The sequence below is a fragment of the Condylostylus longicornis genome, unplaced genomic scaffold (assembly GCF_029603195.1).
Source record: "Condylostylus longicornis isolate FDR11 unplaced genomic scaffold, ASM2960319v2 ptg000048l, whole genome shotgun sequence".
In the NCBI taxonomy this organism is placed as follows: Eukaryota; Metazoa; Arthropoda; class Insecta; order Diptera; family Dolichopodidae; genus Condylostylus; species Condylostylus longicornis.
The window spans coordinates 2,407,459-2,433,031 of record NW_026578017.1 but is presented as its reverse complement, the minus strand read 5'-3'; the positions used below and the strand labels follow the sequence as shown (position 1 = coordinate 2,433,031).

Below are 25,573 nucleotides of genomic sequence, written 5' to 3'. Positions count from 1 at the left end.
ATGACTACTACAGGCAGGCAGCCTTTAATTGCAATAGTAAAACAAAATTTAATTGTTAACAATCCAGTTATATAAGATAGTATAGATTTATTCGAAATAGTGAAATGATTTCATGAATTACTTTGTATGTACATCATTTAGTTATTCATAGAAATTCGTATGTGGCATCAACATTAAAATATCTTAATTAAAATACATTAATCCACAAAGCTATAGATATATTCGCCAAGAAAGTACATGGAATACAAAGTAAATTCTTAAAGTACATAAAACACAAAATCAAGTCATATGTTGCCTTCAAGCTCTGTACAAAACTGTCTTTTTAAAGCCCCTTCCATTTTCTGAACGGAAGTTATAACCAAAAAAGCTTGGATAAGTAGAAATTTCGTTAAAATTCGTTGAAATCCCTATATCTCGGAAACCCTTGAGATTTCGCACCTAGTCCAGAACAAAAGTTTTACCCATTCTCGACTCTCTAATTAATGGTTTATGTTGTTGTATACCTTTCTGAATCACCCTGTATATATATGTTTTGTAGCTGTTGAACTATGCGGTAAACACAATTCACAATGAAAACTGAAAAATTTAAAAAAAAAAATATGTACAGCTAACGCATTTTCTATTACAACTAGCTTACACCAAAATATTTCTTGTATGTTCTTGTCTAAATGTTCCAAACTTGAATACAGGAAGAGGCAGTACTCATTTAGTAAAATATTATCCTTCTAGTAAATACGGAAATCTGCTTAGAAAAGCCAGCAAATAACATTTTTTGAAGATAAAGCAATTTCGCAATTTAATATTAACAGCATTTTAACAGTTTTGTAATATCTATTTAGTATTCGAGAAATAAATGTATCCATATGTCAGCAAAATTTTACAATGTAGCCAATTTCGACATTTTAGTAGATTTGAGTATCTTTGTATACATGCTAAATTTAAAGCAGGAAATGTATTCAAATGGATACAATTGCATCCAAGTGGGAACGCTATTAGCAAGTTCTATTTTTTCTCGTTTCATCTTAAGTTTAAATTAATGAAAACCAATTTATAATATAAGTTGCAATGGAAGTTTTTCAGATGGTTTTTAGTTTTTTAACTATGGTTACAGTTTTTATTCTTTTTTGACTTTGAAATGTTTTCCGAGATTAAAATTTCACCTACCAGCTCAAACTATACGCGAGCTTCCTTTCACCAAAGTTTCTTTTATTCAAAATAGGTTTTTTTCTTAAAACAAACTTCATTCTCTTTCTAGGCAAAAACATAACAGTTCTGAACAGGCAGATGTTTTACCCTACATTTATTTTGAGCAATGTTTCGAATCAAGTACAAATCCGAGAATCTTTTTCGCACATTTCAACTAGAATATAGCCAACTAAACGATCAATATTAGCGTCTAAAGCGGCAGTTATTACTGAACGTTCCGAGTTTCTAGTCAATAATCGAGAATTATAATAAAACGTATTTTAAAACATTTAAACTAAATTTTAAGTAATCATTAAAATTAAACTATTAAACTTCAATCCGTCTATTTATAAATATCAAAAACTGCAGTCGTTGTTAAGCTAATGATAACGTCATGTTATTGAAAATCGAAATGAAATTCATTTTCAATTACAAGTGTATTCTAAGAGAAAAATATTGAAGTAATTGGCTTCAACTAAAAATTAAAGTTATACAAATACAAACCGTAAGGTCAAGAAAATTTTATCTGCTTTTATTTATTTTTATTCTTTACCAAGCCAATACCGTGTACGGAAAAATTGATGATCCGAACAGAAAAAATCTCCTTTTTCCACTAGGTAAATTAAATTACATTTAAAACCACTAAATGGTTTAGAATCCAAATAATGGAAGAAATGAAGTCAAAACAAAAGTAGTGAACGTTAAATAAAAATGTAAAAAAGCAAATATTCTATTAAATTTTACACATTGACGTTAAAATGAGAACGATGAAAGTCCAACCTTGTGGTACCTACACTATAGTATACCTTTATGATAACTCAACCTCTTTTAATAAAAATTAGTTACGAATTCACTCGTAATATTTTTTAAATAAAGTAGCCATGTAAACTTTGGAACAATAATTTCAGTATTTTTTAAAATAAAATTTAAAAATTTTTCAAGCGAAGAATATAATGGCCCTGTTACACTCGTATTTCTACTATATACTTGTATACTTTTGCTTCTATACTTTTATAATATGTAAGATGTTGTGAGTAATTTGATAGCTTTACGACAGCTATTCGAAGTTGTAGTCTTTATAGCCTCCAAATTACATAAGCTTTTTTCATTTACCTTTGTAAATCAATTGGAGAAAATAAGCTTAATCACAACGACGGAATAACGAAATAATTACAAACAGAGTGGTAAATTTAAAATACCTTACCAAAAAACGTTTGTATAGAAATACAAATAATAGTACTTGTATGCAATTAAACATATATAATATAAATGATTGTAGCTACATACATACATAAATATATTTATGCAATGTATAAAATACACTTTAGCCTTGTACCTGAAGTTAGAATATACCAGATATTTTATATAGACAGTATCATGTTATATACAACATTCCGCACAATAAAAACTGCAGTGCAGTTTCAAGCACTTTTAGTTCTTATCTCTATAGAAATTCATATTATGTATAAGAATGATGAAATGTTTGGACATTCCTATTTCAATTTCCTAAATTATCCAATTTAATAAGATTTTTTAATATATGGATTTAAATTCACATAAAGTTTTAAAATATATATATGTGTATGTACACATTTATATAATTATCAATATTCTCTTGTATATTTTCAACATTGAAAAAGAATTAAAATAGAATTTATTCCCAATGGGTAAAATGTTATTACAAAAAATTCTCAGAACTTCCCCCAGAGAACATATGCAAAATTTTTTTTACAAAATTGTAAAAGGTTCTAAGTGATTCCTCTTGTAAAATTTTCCTTCCTAGGAATAGATAATTGTAATGATTTTATAATTGTAGAAAATTCAATAAGTTTGGAAAAAACTTGAAAAGTTCCTTGAAAATAAGATGTACCAAAAAAAATTAAGAAATGTTTTCCTTTAGTGTTTTTAAATGCTTAGACTTGTTAAGTAAGTTAGTCGTTCGAAATGCATGTAATAACTAATAGAAAAATATTAAACATAAGGGAGATTTTCCTTGATGAAACTCGCCCGTAAAAATATACAAATTTTACACAATATCTTTATTTTTAATATTATTTCTTATTGAAAATCTAATTATTTTATTATTCAGTCACTGTTCTACCGAAGTTCTATGTTAATAATAAAAATTTTAAAATACTTGTTAAGTACAAATGGTACACATTCACGTGTTTGACAAATGATCTTAGTACCAGTAACTTCAAAATTAAATTACTCAAGCGAAAACTAATGTTATGAGAGATGTGAATAAGTCAAAAGCTATCCTTGACTGAATAAGTCAAACAAGATCAATAACAGAATAATAATGAATAAGAATCATTTAAACTCACTTGAATCTCTATATCATATAAAAATATTGTCTGATAGTTTTTACATATAAATGATAGTTTAGTTTAATCCAGCTGGAATTTAATCATAGTTTACCACTGTTTTGTACGATAAATTCCTGATGCATGTTTACAAGGATTACAAATTAGAAGTTTATGATCATTGTGATTTCAATTTATTGCAGTCTGGTTTATTCTTTTTTTCATTTTTTTGTTAATTTTAAATATCCTTTATGTTGGATTAAAAATGTGAATAAATGAACAATATACGAGTATATTGTACACGTATAAAAGCACAGTGTATGTGTTATGAGAAATGCTCTTTAAGTAGTATTTATTTGTATTGCGAAATTCCCTGGGGTTTAAATGGTTGAATGAATAAAATATTTAGAATAATTTCAGAAAATAAAACTGAATTAATCCCGAATGGATTCGGCACTTATTTTTTTAAATAATAAATTTTTTTTAAAAACGAAAAATATTTGAAAAAAAAAAACTGAAAATTATATAAAGTTCTATTCAGATGACTGGTGTTGAAGCAAACAATTTTGTTTTTAGAAAACCCTTATATTTTGCAGTTAATTTGAAATGTTAAACTTAAAAATAAAATATGAGTTGAAATGATGTTGGCCAAAATAATTTATTCTAAAAATGACCAGCTGTATTGCTCATTTTGAGATGAGATGAATTGATTAACTTTTGCAACTCAAAAATTTTTCCAATTTTAAATTTTTTATTATTAGTTATATTTACTTTAAATTTATAAATCCCTTAAGAATAATCATAACGAGCTAAGAAGTTCTCCAATGAGGTAATGTGCCATAGCACCCACGCTTTTACTACAGACTAAATTCACGTTTCTTACCTTATCGACTAAGGGAATTTGATATTTTTGTTCTGTTTATTAACCGGACTAATTGATAAATATTTCAAAGAAATCAGGACATGGAAATCAAGTATTGACTACGAGATGATTTAACATCAATGAAAGTTATTTTGTGAAACTTTTCGGGAAAATCGAATTCAAAAAAGTTACTTTCCATTTAGAACCAAATTAAAATTTTTGTAACCATATTAACCATAATATTATTAAGTGTTTAAACGACACTTTTCTAATCTTTAGTATTACGTATATAGGCGTCCTTTATTTAATAATATTATATAGGATCGCAAAGTATTTGCATACTCGTAAAAGCGTGCAAAGTATTTTTTGAAATTTATTTTTACAAATATTTTCTTAAAAGTTGAAATTATTTATAAATTACTGCCAATGGTAACAATTTTGGTTAGTCTTTTTATACCCTGCACTTCGTGAAGGGTATATTAACTTTGGTATGGAGTTTGTAACTACTTGAAGGAGTCATCTGCGGTATGGACATATATATATATTCTTGCTCAGCGTAAAATTCTGCGTCGATTTAGACATGTCCGTCCGTCCGTCCGTCCGACCGATCGCACGATAACTCAAAAACGAATAATGCAATCGACACCAAACTTTCACAAGTTTTTTCTTTTGTGCCAAGGACGAACCCTATTGTTATTGGACTAAGTCGGACAACGGGTTCGGGTAGCTGCCATACAACTCCAAGAGTTTATTTTAAATATTTCAAAAACTAATAAAGCTATAAATATAAAATTTTCTATACATGTGTCCAATTATATTCTACACATGCTCTAAAAATTATAATGGGATAGCTGCACCGGTTCGGGTGGCTGCCATACAACTCCAACAGCAAATTTTTTATATTCGACAAAATAATAAAGTCAGATTCATGAAACTTGGCAGTCATGTGTCCAATTATAGGTCAAATATATTTCCGAAGTTTTGGAGGAATTGCTTGACAGGTTCGGGTATCTGCCATACAACTATATAAGCTAATTTTAAATATTTGGAAAAATAATAAAGTCAGATATATTTGTGAAGTTTTAGTGGAATTGCTTGACAGGTTCGGGTACTTGCCATACAACCCCAAAAGCTTATTTTAAATATTTGGAAAAATAATAAAGTCAAATTCATGAGACTTGGCAGTCATGTGTCCAATTATAGGTCAAATATATTTCCGAAGTTTTGGAGGAATTGCTTGATTGGTTCGGGTACCTGCCATACAACTACATAAGCTAATTTTAAATATTTGGAAAAATAATAAAGTCAGATTCATGAAACTTGGCAGTTGTGTGTCCGATTATAGATCAGATATATTTGTGAAGTTTTAGTGGAATTGCTTGACAGGTTGGGGTATTTGCCATACAACCCCAAAAGCTTATTTTAAATATTTGGAAAAATCATAAAGTCAAATTCATGAGACTTGGCAGTCGTGTGTCCAATTATAGGTCAGACATATTTCTAAAGTTTTGGTGCGATTGCTTGACAGGTTCGAGTAGCTCCCATACAAGTCTAAAAGCTTATTCTTAATATTTGGAAAAATAATAAAGTCAGATTCATAAAACTTGGCAGTCATGTGTCCAATTATGGGTCAGACATATTTCTGAAGTTGTGGTGGAATTGCTTAACAGGTTCGAGTAGATCCCATACAAGTCTAAAAGCTTATTCTTAATATTTGGGAAAATAATAAAGTCAGATTCATGAAACTTGGCAGTTGTGTGTCCGATTATAGATCAGATATATTTGTGAAGTTTTGATGGAATTGCTTGACAGGTTTAGGTACTTACCATACAACTCCAAAAGCTAATTTTAAATATTTTGAAAAATTATAAGGTCAGATTGATGAAACTTGGCAGTCGGATGTCTAATTATAGGTCAGACATGTCCGTGAAGTTTCTATAGAATGATCTCACAAGTTCGAGTAATTGCTACACAATAACGAAAGGTGCAGGGTATAATTCAATCGGTTTATACCGACTGAAACGTTTTTACTTGTTCTAAAATCAATTTTTTCAAAAACTACTGTTTTAAATTTTGTTAGTTTTTTATTAAACTGGTGGTTTTTTAAGTGCGTAATGTACATCGTAAACAAAAACCTTAGTGCTTGAACATTTTAGCTCTCCATACAAATTTTTGGATTCAAAATCATTTTCTATTGTGAAATTTCTTTTTAACTTTTACAATTTGAAATCTAACCGGAAAGAAAGTTTTCAACTGAACAAAAATGTAAGTTTATATTTTAGTATTGAAAATATTATTTGTATTTGTAATGAATTAAAAACTTTTAAAAAAATTTTTTATTTGCACGAAAATAACTCACAAATAAGTATTCGTTTATGATTTAATAAAAACTGTATAAAAGAAATTATGAAGGGAATATAAGGGAATTGAAGGAAATCATAGAAACGCACTTTATAGAAAATTTCATTCTTGGTTAAATTTTGTGAATTTGAATGCACGCAAATATCCTGTTGACGAAATATGCGAATATAAAAAACAAAACAAAATTTTATTTGTAATTGAATTTTGAAAATTGCTTTTTCATAACTTTGCTGTTCAAAAACAACACACAAATTCATATTTATTAATTTAAGGACTATAGAAACTAAACATATATATATAGATGCTATATTTCTACATTTGATAAACATTTAGAAGAATTAGATACAAAATTGTATTTATGCAACAAAACTTCTGAGAAACTTTCGAAAATATGGAAATACATTGGCAAACAACTTGTGACAAAATAAAAATTTACTTTTAAAAACAAGTGCCTTTTTTTAGCACTTTTTCAAAAAACTTTTGAAAAAAGGCGCTTATTAGTATCACTCTGTCCATCCGTCCGTACGTCTCTCTGTCCTTGGACATGTTTACAAAGCTTCTACGCCGAAGAAAATAGAAAGCTGCAATTTTATAATTCCATAGATCTTCTGCCACGGCACACTATATTTGAACTTTAAAATGCAAAATGGCCTTTAAATTTGACCGTTATCTATATCCCGCTTTTTCCAAACTTTTTATGTTATTTTCCTTTGGGGGCGCCTGGTTGTGAAAGTCTGAAATGTTAACAGCTTATAGACACTAATAAATAGCTCACTTCGTTAGAAGAAAATCGTTTCCCACTTCCGCCCCTCTCAAGTTTTTCGAAATTTGTAAAATATGAATTTTCGAAACCGCAAACTTTTTTAAATTTCTATTAACACAGAAAACCAACGGTAAATTCCGTACTATTAAAAAATAAAATTATTTTTCTTAACTCAACCAATGAACCCTTAAAATTGAGCATTATGTTAACACCTTTTCATACTTATTTTTGCTTTATTTCAAAGACTATCCCAAATGTATGCAATCCTTGAAATAGTGTACACAAATTTTAAAAGTGTACATAAATTGTTTTTAAAAGCTGCTTTTTCACTTGTTGAAGGGAAAAGTACTACATTACAAACCATTGGTTTGATTCAATCATCTTGTATTCTATATGACCGAAGGTAAGTTTAGGCGAAAAGAAGTCCAAATTTTTAGTTTTTTTTTTAATTTTCGCAAAAGTGAGAATTCTTCTCTAAAAAAATTGCCTACTATATCAAAAGTATCGCAATCATACCTAATATTTCACATATCGTGTTTTCAACGGAACTGCATTTCTCCTTGACAATAAAAGATAAATAAAATAGTTTTAGAAAAGTATTGGTCTATCTGACGGTCTGTCGGCTAGGAGGTTTCGGGTACGGTCGAATGAATTCAAGTAAAACAAGATCAAAAATGTAAAACAGGCTCATTAAGAGATCCAGTTCCCGCGGCCTGATATATCCCAAAAGTTGAACAATCCGTGCCATAGTCGAAATAAACTTACATATAAAATTTCATCAAAACTGGTTCGGCCGAACTTGAGATATACGCAACTATTATATTAACTAATTATATGCAACTATTATTTTATAATATTATAAATGAACAAATTATTAAAATTTATATTTAAATTCAATTATTGCAAACGAAGAATGTATTGAAAACGAAGAATGAGTTCGAATGCCCTATCTATAATATTAAAAGGTGCTGCAAATTGAGTTACAGTAGTAAAATTCCCGCTTTAAAAATAAGTGAATAACTCAATTTTTTTCTTTTTTTGTGAAAATCAGCTATAACATACAAAAATGTAAAAGCTCACGAAAATGTAATCTGCCATTAAATATAATAAATTTCTGATATGAAGGATGTTACGAAAATTATTCATTTCCTTTATTTTTCAATAAAAAGAATTTGTTAATTTTCTTTCCCACTAGTTTGATTTCCAAAGAAATGATGAAGCATTACAAAAATATTTGTGTAAATCATTTTTATTGAAATCATATTTTCATTGATTTCCCTAAACATCTATAGGCAGCTTTAATCATTATATCGGCTTTTTTATACTATTATAATACACTGTATGTACGATTTACAACTACGTATCTATAAGCAGAAACATCTATATACAAATACACAAGCAATAAAATTAAATGGAAGCAATAAAGAAAAAAAATTTAACAGGTAGAAAATGGAAAGAAAAATGTTAAATATCAGCACGTGGCATTGTTCAAATTGTTGTAATATCAAGCACGGATACACTTTTTCCTATATAAAATACAGAGTTGACGAAAAACTTTTAATCAAAAAGATTTGGAAAGAAAAATTTCATTATAATAAATGCGGTGCCCTCTCGTAATTTTAAAAACAAATTAAAATAGTATAAAATATTAAAATATAAAAAATTATTAAAATTTTATGATATTTTTTTCATTACCTCATTATATTTTTTTCATTATCAATTTAATAGCATCCACATTCAAGTATTATAAGAGCGAAACCTGAGACGGAACCGCTGAATTTTAGGGCAAAATCATTTAAATTCACTTTTACACTTTGTGAAGTTAAACTAAATAAATAAAATTGAACTAAATAAATATAACTGACAAGTTTCTCAGGAAATTCGGACGGCATAACCTGAATCTTCTCTAAGAAGCAAAACTAAATTTGAAAGAGTTTGAAAAGTGAACCACGTTTCACTTAAAGAGGCATTTAAAGGGCATTTTTATAATATTGCTGACCACGTCAGATTTTTTTAAGTGTATATAGGTACTATAAACCTATTTTGATTTTAATGTTACATGTTTTTCTACGAACAAAATGCCTAAAATTTTTTCAAGGTATAAAATTGTTAAATTAAAATTATTCATTAAGTTTTTTAATTGTTAGATTGTTATTAGTGATTGTTATTGTTGGAATTAATTACAGTTTGATTTAATGAATAAAGCTCACATTCCAGTGCTATGATATCTCTAAAAACTTTTCTTTCAATACTTTCCGAAAAACCTAGAGCATTGCTTTCTTTCTTTTCAGTTATAAATTGGTAAAGTTTGTACCAATATTCGTATAACACCTTGCTTTCTTAACATAAAAAATACCACTTTGATTGTTTGCCTTACGTCTCGTCACTGTTTAATGAAATATTTTCTATAGTTTATGATTTTTCTTAGACACTCTTACTTTATGAGAAAATCGAAAGATATTTCAAAATAATCCTTTTTTTTCCGATGATCATTTCAATGTATATACATATACTGAATTTTACCTGTAATTTAGTTTAACTATACATAATAATTTATGTAAATATTAGACATCTCTAAGTCAATTAAATTGCTTGGTACAAAAGAATTTGCTCAGCGAAATATTTTTAAAAAGATTTCTGAACTTTTGAATTACTCTGTTCATAATTGTATGTGCTTAATAAAATAAAAACACAATTCTACTGCCTATAGTAGGACTTATGTTCTTTGTTCACGTTTGGACTAATTTTTATTATTACCGATTTAGTAATTACAACGATTGGCAAATGGGAGATTGTCTTTCTACATAAGAACTGCTTCTGACTTATGATATACATGCTCTTTGATTGAATAATGAAATTACATACATATCTGTCCTATGTATATCATTAATTATATTACTTTTATTATGAAGCTTTGAATTTTTCTAAAATCAATTTTTCAGTGGAATTCTACCATTCACTGAGACAGTAAAACAGGCGGAAAGTTCTTAAAAAAAATTAAAAGGATTTCTCTAGCAACTTCTCACGTGTAACATAAAATAAAAGAAGAAAGTTAAAAAAAAGTTTAATTAAAGAAAGTGAAACTCATTCTTCATTATTCTTTCGAAACTGATGCTTATTAAATACGTTTCTGATGACAACGACTTTTGATAGAATTAAACTTTCAAATCAAAATTAATAAGAATTATACAGTTATTTAAAATGGTTTTTTTTTTTTAATTTCCATTTATATTATCAATAAATTTCTGAAAGAATATTGATAAAATATTTACATTGATAAATACATATAGGATATACAAGTTTTATTTTGCGGTGTAAGAGTAACCACTTCACAAAAACTGAAACTGGAAAGCTACTGGTGTACAGAATTCTAGACTAAATACTTTATTAACCAAATATATTGTAAAAATTTATTCTATAAAAAGAAAAACCCAGATTTTATACTCAACAAGTTTTATACTTATAAAAACAAATTAGAAACAATATCATAATTATAACACGTAAAAATCCCAAGAAAAATTCTAATAATGTAAATTTGAATACTGTTTGAAATTCAGTTTGCTGATTTGGTTAACAAATGATTTCACTATATGAAAATGAAACCTTACAAAAAAATAAAAGGTATGACAAAGAAGGAACGACAGAAAAAAAATCTGTTGAGGGAAAATAATATCCTTATTCCTACTACAATATTTCGAATAAATAAATTTTTCATAATGCTTTTTTTCAAAAAATTTTCATACCTTGTCAACATATTTGCACGATTTACAGCCACCTCTGCTTCAACACGGAATCTATCCTGTGCATATCGATCCACTACACCTTCTCCTAAATTTAATGCAGTACCAGCTTTACAATTTGCTCCAAGTAAATGTTGAGTTTCAACAATTTGTAAAAATTTTGTAACCACATCACGTCCTTTAACCAAATTTAAACGATTTTTTCTACTAATATCATCATAATCATCATTATCAATATTATCATTATCATCAGGTTTAACAGTACCCGGATATTTTGTATCTAATTCTAAATCTGAATTTAATTCAATACTGCTGTCATCACTGGTGCCACCACTACCTATAATAATGCCACCAACATTCGTTCCAATACCATCATCATCGAACAAAATTGTATCCTGATCTGAATTAATATTTGTATCCCCAGTAAATGTTTCATCATTCATAGTGTCGTATATCATTTCATCATATTTATCAATATTTTTATGATTCTTATTATTTTCATCTTTATGATAAAATTTATTATCATTATTGTTATTACTGCTTCTATTACTGCTGTTACTGTTAATCGAGCCAATATTTTTCTGTTCATTATTAGGGTGATAATAAAGAATTTCATTTCCATCTTTTATTGATTTATGTTCTTCCTCAAAACCTTGAATAGTTTTATCTTCAACTACATCTAGCTTATAATTCACATTATTACTAGCATCAACTTTTGAATTAGCAATTATTAAATTATACTTTGTATTCTGATCAGACAAGCTTAGTTTTTGATTATTATTATTTGATAATTGATAATTTTGTTGACGTGTTTGTTCGTTTTTATGGTGATTGTCTTCAGAATCTTTAAACACCGCATGGTTCTGTTTAGTATTTATAACTTTGTTTTCGTTTTTATTATTGTTATAATTATCAGTGTCATCAAAGTATCTAGAGAAGTCATCAACATTATTCTTTACAATTAATCTATTATTATTGGTAGAACTCTCAAATTGGTTGCTGTTAAAACTTTTTACATTTGTCTCAAATTCTGATTCCTTCATCTCATCAACATTACTTTTGATTATTGTTAGATTTGTTTCTTCACCTTCATAGGAATTTGGATTCAGGTGAGTTTTATTGTCGGTACCATTTTCAAATTTTTTATGCTGAATGATTTCCTCTTTACTATTGGGATTATTCTCATAAATTGCACTAACTTCATCATTGTTTGAGTGTTTTTTGTTCTTATGTTCTTGTAAATAATATTGGTCATTTTTTTGTTGTTGGGCATATTGCTGCCCGGCTGAGTTATTTATTATTTGATCATCATCATACGAATTAAAAGAAGAAAAATTATTATTTTCCTCTTTCACTTTCATATGACTTCGTTTTCCATACCCTTGTTTATGATTTTTCTTTTCAACATTTTCAGATCTTTCAAATCCCTGTTTGCCATTGCCATTGTTGATCCTTACATTGTGTGATGGTGATATATTTGATTGTTTATGCGAATGTTTTCTACTATACTCACGATGTTCAGGTTCTTGCTGTTGATATTCCATTGAAGAATCCTGCAAAAACAAAGGTAAAATATAAAATATAGATAAAAAAATATTTTTAGTATGAAAACTTTTGTGAAACGAAAATGGAATAATTTATTTTTATCAAAATATAGAAAAACAAAAATTATGATTTCACTTTTCATCCACTTTGGATGATTATTTTCCCGGTTTTAAACAGAATAAAAAATTAAATTGTCGTGTTGGTTATCTGCATATTTGTTTTTTTCTCAATAAAGAGTAACTATTCACTTTGTTTAATATTTATTAGTTTTTTAAACCAAGGAATTTTCATTAACTTAGAATATTTCGGGACGTTATAGGCATGACATAAATAAATTCCACTTTACCATTCAGTTAACCATTTGATCTAAGTTTATTTTCTAAAACTTTACTGATATTGGCAATAGTTTAATCCTTTAACTTTCTGAAAATAGTGCAAAAAGGTACTTGAACTTAAATTCTATAATTTACTTATTAAAGTTATTTAATAATTTGCAAATGCTGGCTTCGTTGCGAAAACTTTAGTCTTTATAAATTATAGTAATACGTATTTCAATTTATACATGGACAATGTCGTCAGATTTGTGTTGATAGAATCAGATGTAACAAATTACCGAAAATCTGCCAAAACAAAATTCTTGCATATGGTCGGGAAAGTAGAAAGCTTGATCAGACAGTAGAATATCGCTAGAGCATTATATGTACGGGTACGTACATACATATGTACATGCATTATGTACTTATGTTTATCAATTGAGATATTTTTCTTTAATACGCATTATTTTTATTATGAAATTAAATTTTTGTATCCTTAAGGATTGTTATTTAATTTCATATACATTCTCATTGACGCAATATAACTAACGAATGTATATGTATGTACGTACTTTCTCATGTAAATACTTATAGGTACGTATATGTATCTACCCAAAGTATAATTTCACGTAAACAAATGTAGATGACGCGAATAAAATATGATTTATATCGTTCAAAACGATAATGTAAGTATATTATTTAATAAAAGGTAAGTAATAATTTAATGAAAAGAATAGGTGTGATTCATGCGTATCTAGAATCATTAAACTAAGAAGTCAAGTAAGAGTTATATGTACATAATATGTACATATTCTAAATTCAAAATTAAAATTTCTGTTCTAGTATATCAAATTGTTAAAAATGAATTGTAACACATTTCAACTTATTTTAAAATATGTAAGTAAAAAAACTCACTCCACACCATAATATTATCAAAATTTCTTTTTCTTTTTATTTTACACAATGGCGCCAATATGAATAAATCATAAATCACACAAAAAATCTTGTGACAAATTATATATTATTTTGAAAATAAATTAACAATAATTGAAAAATATGTTTACCTAAATAGAATATTTAGTCCAGTTGATGTTGAGTCTCAATTTATTATAAAGTAATAAACTTGACACCAAAAAAATAATTACATATTTACAAACTGGTCGATAATTCAACTTGCCACTGAATTCTAAAATTCATAATAAATAATAATGTTTTGTAAAAGTCCTGTTTTTAAAATAATTTTCACTGCAAAAATTTTGGAAATTTGGAGCTGAATTTTATAAATAAATAAAATTTAAAAACAAATAAAAACGTTTCAAATAGTCTAAACGGACTGTATTATACCCTGCACCTTAATAATCTGAGTATAAAATCTTCTTTTTGAAATATTTAGAACTAGGTTTAATGGTTGTATGGCTTACTAGAACCTGTCAAATTAATCCATAAAAATCTATATATGTCTGTCCTATAATTAAACATGGGACTCCCAAATTTCAGTTTCATTAATGTTTAAACTAGAATTCCTAAATTATGAATTGATATTTTGCCCGCCATAAAAATAGAAAATTTTCACACAATGTTTTTTTGCACGAAATACAATGTAATTCATACATAAAAAACATCACCGTTTAAAGAAAAGCACTTGTGGTACTTTTGGATGTGGTAAATGCAAGCAACCTTATCATAGAAAATGTGACTTTTTCCATATTTTCTTCAAAACAACAAAAAAATTAAAAAGTATGATGTGATTAGCATATAACCGTACGCAACGTGTATTCTCCAGTTTAGCGTAAAGTGTTACAGAATATTAGAAAAATTTGTTTCCAATTTTAAGTATGCTATAGTTTTAAGTATGCTAACACATCTAAAAAAAATGTTTACTTTATACCATCCGAATTCTATGAGAAATTCATCAATTTCTTTTAGTAGCAAACTAAACTATTTCAGAAAATCGCGTCAGTTGGCGACTTAGATATAACAGGAAATGTAAAATCGATTTGTGAGCCTTGTATACTACCCAAAATTTTAGAGGTTCATGGTTTTAAAACCCTGAATTCATATATTAACAACACAACCGTGTAATTCGCTTTTTTACTCACTTTTTATTCATTTTCAAATCAAAACTCTCCATTTTTTAATGGATATTCCATTTTTCAAATAAGGTTACTCGTTTTTTCAATTGGATATTTGCATTTTTTCTTAAATTATCGACTGAACGTCTCACTTTTAAAAACAAAGTGAAAAAATTTTGTATACATTTTAGAGAAAAACGGGATGCGCAATACCTAATAATTATTCTCATTCGAAAATTAAATTATACAAACATATGATAGTTACTCACTTTTTAATCAAGGCAATCGGTTGATTATTTCTTTTCATATGCGCAAAAATATAAGTTTGGCCCGTAAACAAACGTCCGGTTGCTGCCACCTGATTTCTACCAAATGTTGGATTGTATCCTACACTGTCGAACGAAGCTTATATATAAAATTTCAAGTTAATCTATTGAATATTATCTTAAAAATTACCAAATATATTATAATGAACCCGTAGTAAAGATCCAGCTCCTGTGACATATACCAAAAGTTGATCAATCCGTTAAATAACCAAAGTAAACTCAGATATTAATTTTCGAGGAAACTGATTGAACCGCAATTGTATCTCAACTTTACATCTACTCAAACAAACAGACAAACAGACCGACATATCGATAGACGAACAGACCGACATCTTACTAAAAATAGTTCCGTTGAGTTGCGATACGAAATTTTGTGCCATCACATAAACTCCATTATTGTATACAATGCGGTCGGTAAAAATTTATACACTGACATTTGTATTTATATTAAGCTTGTTTTCAATGAAATATCTTAAATTGTTAATCTCCATTATTTACAGTGTTTTTTTTATTAAACTACCACGTAGTATAGGTAAATACTGTCGTTTATAATTAAGTACAAAAAAGTACCACCCGTTATTATTAAACCAGTTGTGATGGGAATGCATGATTACAGTTCAAAAATAGACTCGGGTAATTGCACACATATATGTATACATTAATACATATATACATATATATAGTACTAACACAAAATCTGATGTGGTCAGCTCATAACCGACCGCAATGTGTATTGTCTAGTTAAGTGAAAGTGTTACAGAATATTATAAAAATGTCTGTTAAATACTTCTTTCCAATTTTTAGGACATTAGTAAGCTTATAGTTAACATACCTAGAAAAATGTAAATTTGACTATTAGTAGAGTTTCACTTTGTGCTACCCGAATTCACTGAAAATTTCAAGAAATTCCATCGATTCGTTCCGTAGATATGGTGAAAATGTAAAATCGCCCCACAGATCAGTTTTCGAGCCCTGATCTTTCCAAAAAATTTATATGTTTATTGTTTTAATATGAAAAATTTAAATATTAAATTTCAAAGAAATCGGTTGAATATTTTCTTCAAAATGTTCAAAAATGTAAAACAGGCCCAAAATCCAAATCGGTTCAACCGAACTTGAGACACACGTGTGCACACACAGACCGACAGACCGACAATTTGCTAAAAATAGCTTACTTACAATTCCCTACTATGGAGAAGTGCATTCCCACCCAAAACTTGATATGCAAAATTTGTAATAAGTATGTTTGGAAATCAAAACTGCCAGCAAGTCAACGTCCACATTTTTTCTTTTGTTTTAGCAATTAATTTGTACTAGTTTTTTTTATACATAATATTTACATACTAGCACATAACATACATACGAAATTTTATTATAAAGATCAATTAATGAAAAGTTTTCCATTTTGGCAAGTTTTTTTTCATGATTATTTTTACTTCATTTTAGAATTTTTTGGTCATGTCTTTTCCTTAATCAACAGAAAAATGACTTCATTACAAATTATTACCACAAAGAGTGGAAATAATTGAAAAAGTTTCCCATTTTCATTTTCCCAGATAATGTTCAGAATACTAAAAGGATAGATTTTTATATGCATAAAAAAGGTGTTTTCCTCAATGAATGTATATGTAAATTAAAACAAACAAAAAAAACTATGCTTGGGCAATGTATGTGAAGTGAGTTTTTACAGAGTAAAATTGATTTTTGTACATTTTGATTAACTTTAAATTAAGACACCTGTAAAATTATTGCAAAAGGTACGGCACTATTCAACGAACTAGATCTTGGAAAAAATTACTTTTAATATTTCTATATTATTTGTTTCTACTTCTATAGTAGTGCTAGAAATATAATGTATATATCTAATTTGTTATAATTTATTTGGGTTTTGAAAACTTTTGATAGGTAACTTTGGTATAACTTTTTAAATTAATTCGGTAGGTACATACTAAAAGCCTACCAGAGTTTACCAAAAATTAAGGTAAACACTGTACTGTTATAAAATAATATTGTAATTTTGTGTTTTGGCAAGGTTGAAAACTTTCTACATAAGGCAGTATAATTGTATGTTTTCACAATTTTTGTTTTATACAATAAATTTATTCTGCTAAACATATTCTTGGAAATCAAAGGAACGTAAGTGTGTGTATTTTCTCTGTCATTATTAAAAAAACAATGCAAAATCATACATACTATTAAACCATCATACCATTTACCAAGGTCAATTTTATTGCTAAAGGGAAGGCTAGTACAACTTAGTTTTCCGAAATAATTGCATATGTTTTCATTCGCTGCTTTTATTTTCTAAAATATGATATTGGTCTTTTCAAAACTAAGGTTTATTTATCAGAAATACTCTTCTTATGGCACAATTTTTTTTAACTTTTGAAAGTTAATTTTCTATAACTAAGCATATATCTTATTTGATAACTTGCTCCTTTTATTTTTTTGAAAAAATAGAGAAGATTGCTTTGATTGGCAAATAGGGCGTATTCTAATTAAAATTTAACATGAAAGTAATAAAAAAAATCTGATGTGGTCAGCACATAACCGACCGCATTGTCTATTGTCTAGTTAAATGAAAGTGTTACAGAATATTATAAAAATGTCTGTTAAATACTCCTTTCCAATTTTTAGGACATTAGTAAGCTTATAGTTAACATACCTAGAAAAATGTAAATTTGGCTCTTAGTAGAGTTTCGCTTTGTGCTACCTGAATTCCCTGAAATGCTCGCCAGTTAGTTTCGATAACAACCAGAACTCAAATATCAAATTTCAAGAAATTCCATCAATTTGTTCTGTGGATATGGTGAAAAAAGTAAAATCGGCCCGCAGATCAGTTTTTGTGCCCTGATCTTTCCAAAAAATTTGTATATTCATTGTTTAAGTACGAGGAATTCAAATATTAAATTTCAATGAAATCGGTTGAATATTTTCTTCAAAATGGTGAAAAATGTAAAATCGGCCCGCAAATCAGTTTTCGAGCCCTGATCTTTCCAAAAAATTTATATGTTCATTGCTTTAATATGAGGAATTCATATATTAAATTTCAATGAAATCAGTTGATTATTTCTCTTTATATAAACAAAAATGTATATTTGGCCCGTAGTAAACGTCTAGTTGCCGATGCCTGATTTCTTCAAAAATATAGAAATTTTCGCGGACGGTCGAGAAAAGCTTACATATAAAATTTCAAGTAAATCGGTTGAATATTTTCTTCAAAATGTTCAAAAATGTAACACAGGCCCGCTAAAAAGTGCAGTTCCCGAGGCCTGATATATCCCAAAAGTTGATCAATCCGTGCCATGGTGGAAATAAACTTACATATAAAATTTCATCAAAATCGGTTCAGCCGAACTCGAGATACACGCGTGCACACACAGACCGACAGGTTGCTAAAAATAGTTTATTTACACTTCCCTACTATGGAGAAGTGCATTCCCACCGAAAACTCGATATGCAAAATTTGTTGCCATCACATAACCTACCTATTGTTTACACAATACGGTCGGTAAAAATTGACGTTGACAACTCTCACACTTTTAAATTAGAAGTTAGAAAAACAAAATTGTTCAAACAAACGTACTTTAAATTTTGCAATTAGAAAAACGATAACGTTTAGTACTTTCCATACTAAAATTGTTTTAAAATTCCGAAAATAAATGCAATTTCAAAGTATCGAAAATATTCGCTCAAAGAATAAACTCTTTTTTTTGTTGGTGACTGATTTTTTTATAACATAAACCGTAGAACAAATTTGAGAAATTTTTATTTGTTGAGTTAGAATTGTTTGCAATGCAATAATTTGTTTCTGGAATAAACTATTATTTTAGTGGGAATTAAACGAAAATACAAAACAAAAATACGAATAATTTTTCTTCGCTATAAAAACCGTGATTCCCAAAAGGCGATATCCATAAAAAAACTGAAAAAAACTAATAAAAAAATTTTAACCAAAACTAAGTTTAGTAACATTTTCACCTTTTTCTAATTCTCTTTAAAAAAAATGATCAAAATTTGGTATCTAATAAGTTAAACAACTAAATATTTTACCACATTAGAATAAGGCAAAATATAAGAAAAAAAACAGATGTGGATCGACCAGAATGATTATGGGATGATTGCGTAAGATTATGGGAATAGCCTGTGAGCACTTCTTCCAAATTTAATATATGTACCTATTATAATTTTGTTCTTAATAATTCACTTTACGTGCTGCTCTTATGAATCACTTTATGTTACCCGATGATACCCGAAGTCGTCTTATCTTCAAAGTAAATCTGTGATGCGTTTACCTTGCTAATGCAATATTATTTTGACTTTTTGGACACTTTCTAAATTATATGTTTTTTGGCGTTTATTTTGAAAAGGTTTTGTGTAAAATTATTAACAACTGAAAATCTATTAAAAATTTTTTAATTTCAATTTAGGTTTGGAGATTTTAATTCCATGGAACATTTAAAAATATTAATACCGTGCACAAAGAAATAATTAACTTTCTTAGTTATTGAGTTAAAATCAGTGCTCGAAGTGAGGCGGGATGGAGTGGGATGCCATCCCAGTACTTTTAAATAATTGGAAATCCATCCCACTACTTAATAGGAGAGAAAAATGCGTTCCGGAACGTTTTTTAAAATTTAAGAATATTTTCTAATTAATTTTAAATATTTTTTTAACAAAAAATTAAATATATGTAATTCTAAATAAGACCAATTTCAAATAGTAACGTATAATTTTTTTCTATTAGTGAAATTTTCGTTACTACATAGTAGTCTATGCATTTCTTTGGCAACAATTTGCACAGTTTCTGATTCAATTTTTAGTTGATTTAATTTTGAATATAAATATTCTCGTTAGTTTACTTCCAAAGTTTGGTAAATTTTGTTGAGTTATTTTTATAAAAAATAACTAAAATAATACTTTTTTTTTTTTAACCATCCCACCACTTTGAGTATCCCACTTCGACCACTGGTTAAAATAATAAATTATTTGCTTCTCAGCTTCCACTTAAAAAACTTTGCATCAATACAAAATCGCAAAAAAAATTGATGCGCGACTCATTTAATATGATGCGCACACGATACGTATGTATTCTTGACATATTTGGACACCAAACTTTAAAGTATTACTGTATTGATGCATTTTCCATGATTTTTACATGATTGCACATCCTTGCTGCATCCATTACTTTCCTATTATAGCCTAGACCTTTTTCCTTAAGAATTATTAGAAATCGAATATTTTTACCGACCGTATTGTGTAAACAATAGGTAGGTTATGTGATGGCAACAAATTTTGCATATCGAGTTTTCAGTGGGAATGCACTTCTCCATAGTAGGGAAGTGTAAGTAAACTATTTTTAGCAACCTGTCGGTCCGTCGGTCTGTCGGTCTGTGTGTGCACACGTGTATCTCAAGTTCTGCTGAACGGATTTTGATGAAAATTTATATGTAAGTTTATTTCCACCATGGCAAGGATTGATCAATATATATCATCTTTTGGGATATATCAGGCCTCGGGAACTGCACTTTTTAGCGGGCCTGTTTTACTTGGTGGAATTTTTCAACATTTTGAAGAAAGTATTCAACCGATTTACTTGAAATTTCATATATGAACTTTGCTCGATCGTTCGCGAAAATTGCTAACTTTTGAAAGAAATCAGGCATCAGCAACTGAACGTTTACTACGGGCCAAATATACATTTTTGCGTATATAAAGAGGAAATAATTGACCGATTTCATTGAAATTTAATATTTGAATTCCTCGAATTAAAACAATGAACATATAAATTTTTTGGAAAGATCAGGGGACAAAAACTGATCTGCGGGCCGATTTTATTTTTTTCACCATATCTACGGAGCGAATTGATGGAATTTCTTGAAAGTTGATATTTGAGTTGTGGTTGTTACCGAAACTAACTGGCGAGCATTTCATGGAATTCGGGTAACACAAAGCGAAATTCTACTAAGAGTCAAATTTACATTTTTCTAGGTATATTAACTATAAGCTTACTAATGTCCTAAAAATTGGAAAGAAGTATTTAACAGACATTTTTATAATATTCTGTAACCCTTTCACTTAACTAGACAATATACAATGCGGTCGGTTATGTGCTGACTACATCAGATTTTTTTTTAATAAAATTCAAAAGTTTTTCATAAAAACAATTAATTTTTAGTAATACTCCGTACTTTCAATGACAAACATAAAACGTAAAGTAATCGAATTTTGTATGGTAGACTAATTAGTTTTAATTTTTCATTTAATTAACAAATGAGGTAAGTAGTTTATATTTTTATATTTCAAGTAAAAAAAATCTCGCTAATTTACACGTCTTTAGAATACCACTCTAACAAATAAATTAGAAAACTAAAAAAGCTATAAATTTCCATAAAAAATTCTATTATACACATAATAAATATTTAAATATTAAAAAACTCCCTATTTATTTACTATATTATACAATTACAACTTACCACAAAAACATCAAAGTTGACGTTCTCTTTATCCTTAGGATGATGGATAATCCTATGAGATATTTCTTTATTCTCGTTGACATCACCATTTTCTTTAATAATACGCTCAATTCTCTGGGAAGTTCTATCATTGTCGTTGTTATTATCATTGAGTAATTTTTTATTATTCTTGCTACTATTAATGGTACTTTTACTATTAATATTACTTTTGTCACTATTACTGTTACTATTACTGTTTACATTTTCACTGAACTTAGGTTCTTCATTGGATTCAAGAAACATTACATTTGTTTTTGTGTACATATTTTTTTCTTGCAAATTAGTATGAAAAGAGAACTCACTATTACTGTTATCGCTATTTATGTCAGTATTACTTGTGGGACTATCATTTTGAAAATCGTTGCTATTATCATCACTATTATCATGAATTTTATTTTTAATAATATTGTTGTTATTATTATTGTTGATGTCGTCATTGCTAACAAAACTTGAATCACCACCATCATCATCATCATTGCCACTATCAATACTATCGTTGACATTTTCATAAATATTTCCTTTTTTGTAAAAATCTACATTATAATTGTTGTCTGTTTTATGTTTTTTCTTTTTTAATCTTAAATGCTTTTTGAAAATTAATTTGTCATCTTTTGATAATTTTTGTTGTTGTAGCTGCATTGTTGATTGTGGTATTGATTGCTTTATTTCAACAACTACAACTGGTATAGGTAATTTTAAATTTTCTTCATCTAAATCTTTATGTGATTTTAAATATTCTAAACCTTTATCAACATTTTTCTTAATATTTTCCATAATTTTCTTTTTGCGTAATTTTTTTTTTGGAAATGTTGTTGTTAATGATGGTGATTGTGTTGGTATTGAATATTGTAATTGTACTGTAGGAATTATTGAATTTTGTTGTTGATGCAATATTTTGTTATTGTAATCTTCATTTGCATTGCCATATTCATTTACAGTATTACCATTTTCATTGTATGATTGATAGCCACGTGATTTTTGTATATTATTAATATTCGTATTAAATAATAATGATGTTTGATTAAAATAGTTGCTGCCATTGTTGTCAGTTAATGCCCATAAATCACTACCAAATAAGAAATTACCGTTACCTGTATTAATAATTATACTATCATTATCATATGCATCAATATCATAATCTAATGTTAAATTATCGAATGCTTGAAGACCCCATCTAATATGATCTTTTTCGTTCGAATGACGTACTCTTGAACGACCATGACGTATAAATAACATATCATTTGATGATGTAGATGACGATAATGGAGATTGTGACATCATGTTACCATAGTTATTATTATCGTTTGTTATTAAATTATTTGTATTATCACTATCGCTAACCCCATTCGTATTGTAATTATTAATTTTTATAACTTCATTATTATCAATATTACCATCGAAATTAATCATATTAGAAGTATTAGAAACAGTGGCTTCAACAATAATTATCACAGTTGTGATTTGATTTATAATTAAAATTAAAATAATTAATTGAAAAATTTTATAAATTTTACCTACATAATCGATTGTTTTTAAAATAAATTTGTTAATAATATTATAATATAATAACAATAATAACAATGATGACAAAGTTGAAGTTAATCTTTTGTTAGAACGGTTTTTATTATCAAACGCCAGCATAATTATTACTTTATTTGAATTTTCCTTTTGATTTTTGTTTATGATTTTTATAATATATACTTGTTCTTGAGTGTGGTTCTTAAAAAATGGCACTTATTTTAAATTATATTATTATTTTAAAAAAGGTGTTATCAGATATGTTTGATTTTAGTGTAATATTTTAGGCTACGATTTTTAATTTAATTCAATATTTTACGTTTTTTAAATTTATGCTCTATTTTTAAGAAAAAAAACACATTATTGTATCATTGCAATTTTATATACTTTAAGGTCATCTATTTCAGTATACTTTAAGTTCAAATCCTGAATAAAGTGTATTCAACTCGACAATATTGCTTAGTAGTGAAATTATCTCTTAGAGTTGAAAGGTTACTTACATTTGAATTTATTGCATAATGGTTTAATATACATATAACGCACACATAAATTTTCTCATTAATTTTTTATTATAATTTTTGTATTTTATGTCCTTTTATACCTATAAATTTCGTATTTGGAGCAATTCAATATTATTATATTAAATATTATTATTATTATTTTTCTTATGTATTTGGAATACTTCTAATTCATAATAATATGTATTATATAGACTCCTGGCTTTTCCCTTCAGCAAAATTTTCCTGTACAAATTGATCCTAAAATTTTCCAATGATTTGATTATACGACACCATTCATAAAGTTTTAGAAATTTCAAATACACATCTTATATTTATATGCACATAAATTATCTTTAATTATGTTTATGTAGGTATATTTTTTTTTTATTTTCCTAGAGATCGTCGCCTACGCTTCCAAAAAATTTATATTTTTATAATAACAATTTATGCAATATATATTTAAAGAATTGGTACAACATTTGGGGATGAAATTATTATAAAACCGACTAATGTAAAATTATTTTTCCCGCCTGTTCAATTTTTGATTAATGAACATGCAACATGCGCGACAATATAATTTATTTATTAAATATAAGAATTTGTGCGAACACTATAGAAATTTCCTATATTTATAAAACTTTATATACCTTATAACTTTTCAATCTTTGATTACTTTGTTCTATAGATTTTATTTAAGGTTTAAATTAATTTTTCATTTTTTTTTGTTATAAATGGCATGAAATTTTAACACACATACACATGTAGAATTTCAAATTTTTTTTATTTAATTTGTTTTTATTGGGATTTAAGGTATTTTTTAGTTACCTTTTAGTTTTTATACGAACTTTTAACATTAGAAAATACATTATTACCCACTTTTTTACATCCTATAAACTACCAATAACATTTCTGAATAATTTTACTGAACATAATGATAATTTATAATGGTAAATTATTACAAACATTGTAATTTTATCACTGCTGTTATTGCGATTTTTTTATTTAATACTTTTTTACTTTGTTCCCTTTGGTTTTTTAGTAATATTTTATTTCTAATACCTATAACATTGCTGTTATAAGAATTCTTGTAATAGCAACAGTAGTTTAATATGTGTATATTAGTAACTATTATTTCTTCTTTATTACAAAAATTATATTGCAAATTGTTCCATGTAGAAAGGTTGAAAGTTAAAAGTTTAATATCGAATTAAATTCCTGATACAGAAACGAAAATGTTGAAAACCTGAAAGTATAAAAATAAAAAAGAACATTAGTTTCATTATTATTAAAAAAAAGCATAATAAATTTTTGATTTCAAAACTAAGAAAAATCGCTAATTTCAATATAATGAAAATAATTTCGATTAAAGCATTCGACAATAAATTGTATGTTCAATTCGCAATGGCATTTCAGAAATGTCTAATAAAATATTTAAATATGTATAATTTTTCGATTATAATTGCTTTTATAGGTGAACTATGATTTCTAAATTTTATTTTCAATTTTATTTAATAATTGATTTTCAAAGCATTTATGAAATATTTATAATAAAAATAATAAGTTTTT

The 25,573-nt window shown here is 27.3% G+C and overlaps 1 protein-coding gene across 1 annotated transcript in view; it reads right to left on the bottom strand.

The window, feature by feature from the left end:
• The window catches only part of LOC129611022 (uncharacterized), a 149,391-nt gene extending 124,280 nt beyond the window's left edge, over positions 1 to 25,111 (bottom strand). The window contains exons 1-2 of the mRNA XM_055523927.1: positions 21,951 to 25,111; positions 11,221 to 12,770 (exon numbers count right to left, since the gene is read on the bottom strand). Of these exons, the coding sequence (XP_055379902.1) occupies positions 11,221 to 12,770; positions 21,951 to 23,630 (3,230 nt within the window). The 5' untranslated portion in view covers positions 23,631 to 25,111. The remainder of the gene's footprint in view (positions 1 to 11,220; positions 12,771 to 21,950) is intronic.
• Between the last annotated feature and the right edge of the window lie 462 nt (positions 25,112 to 25,573).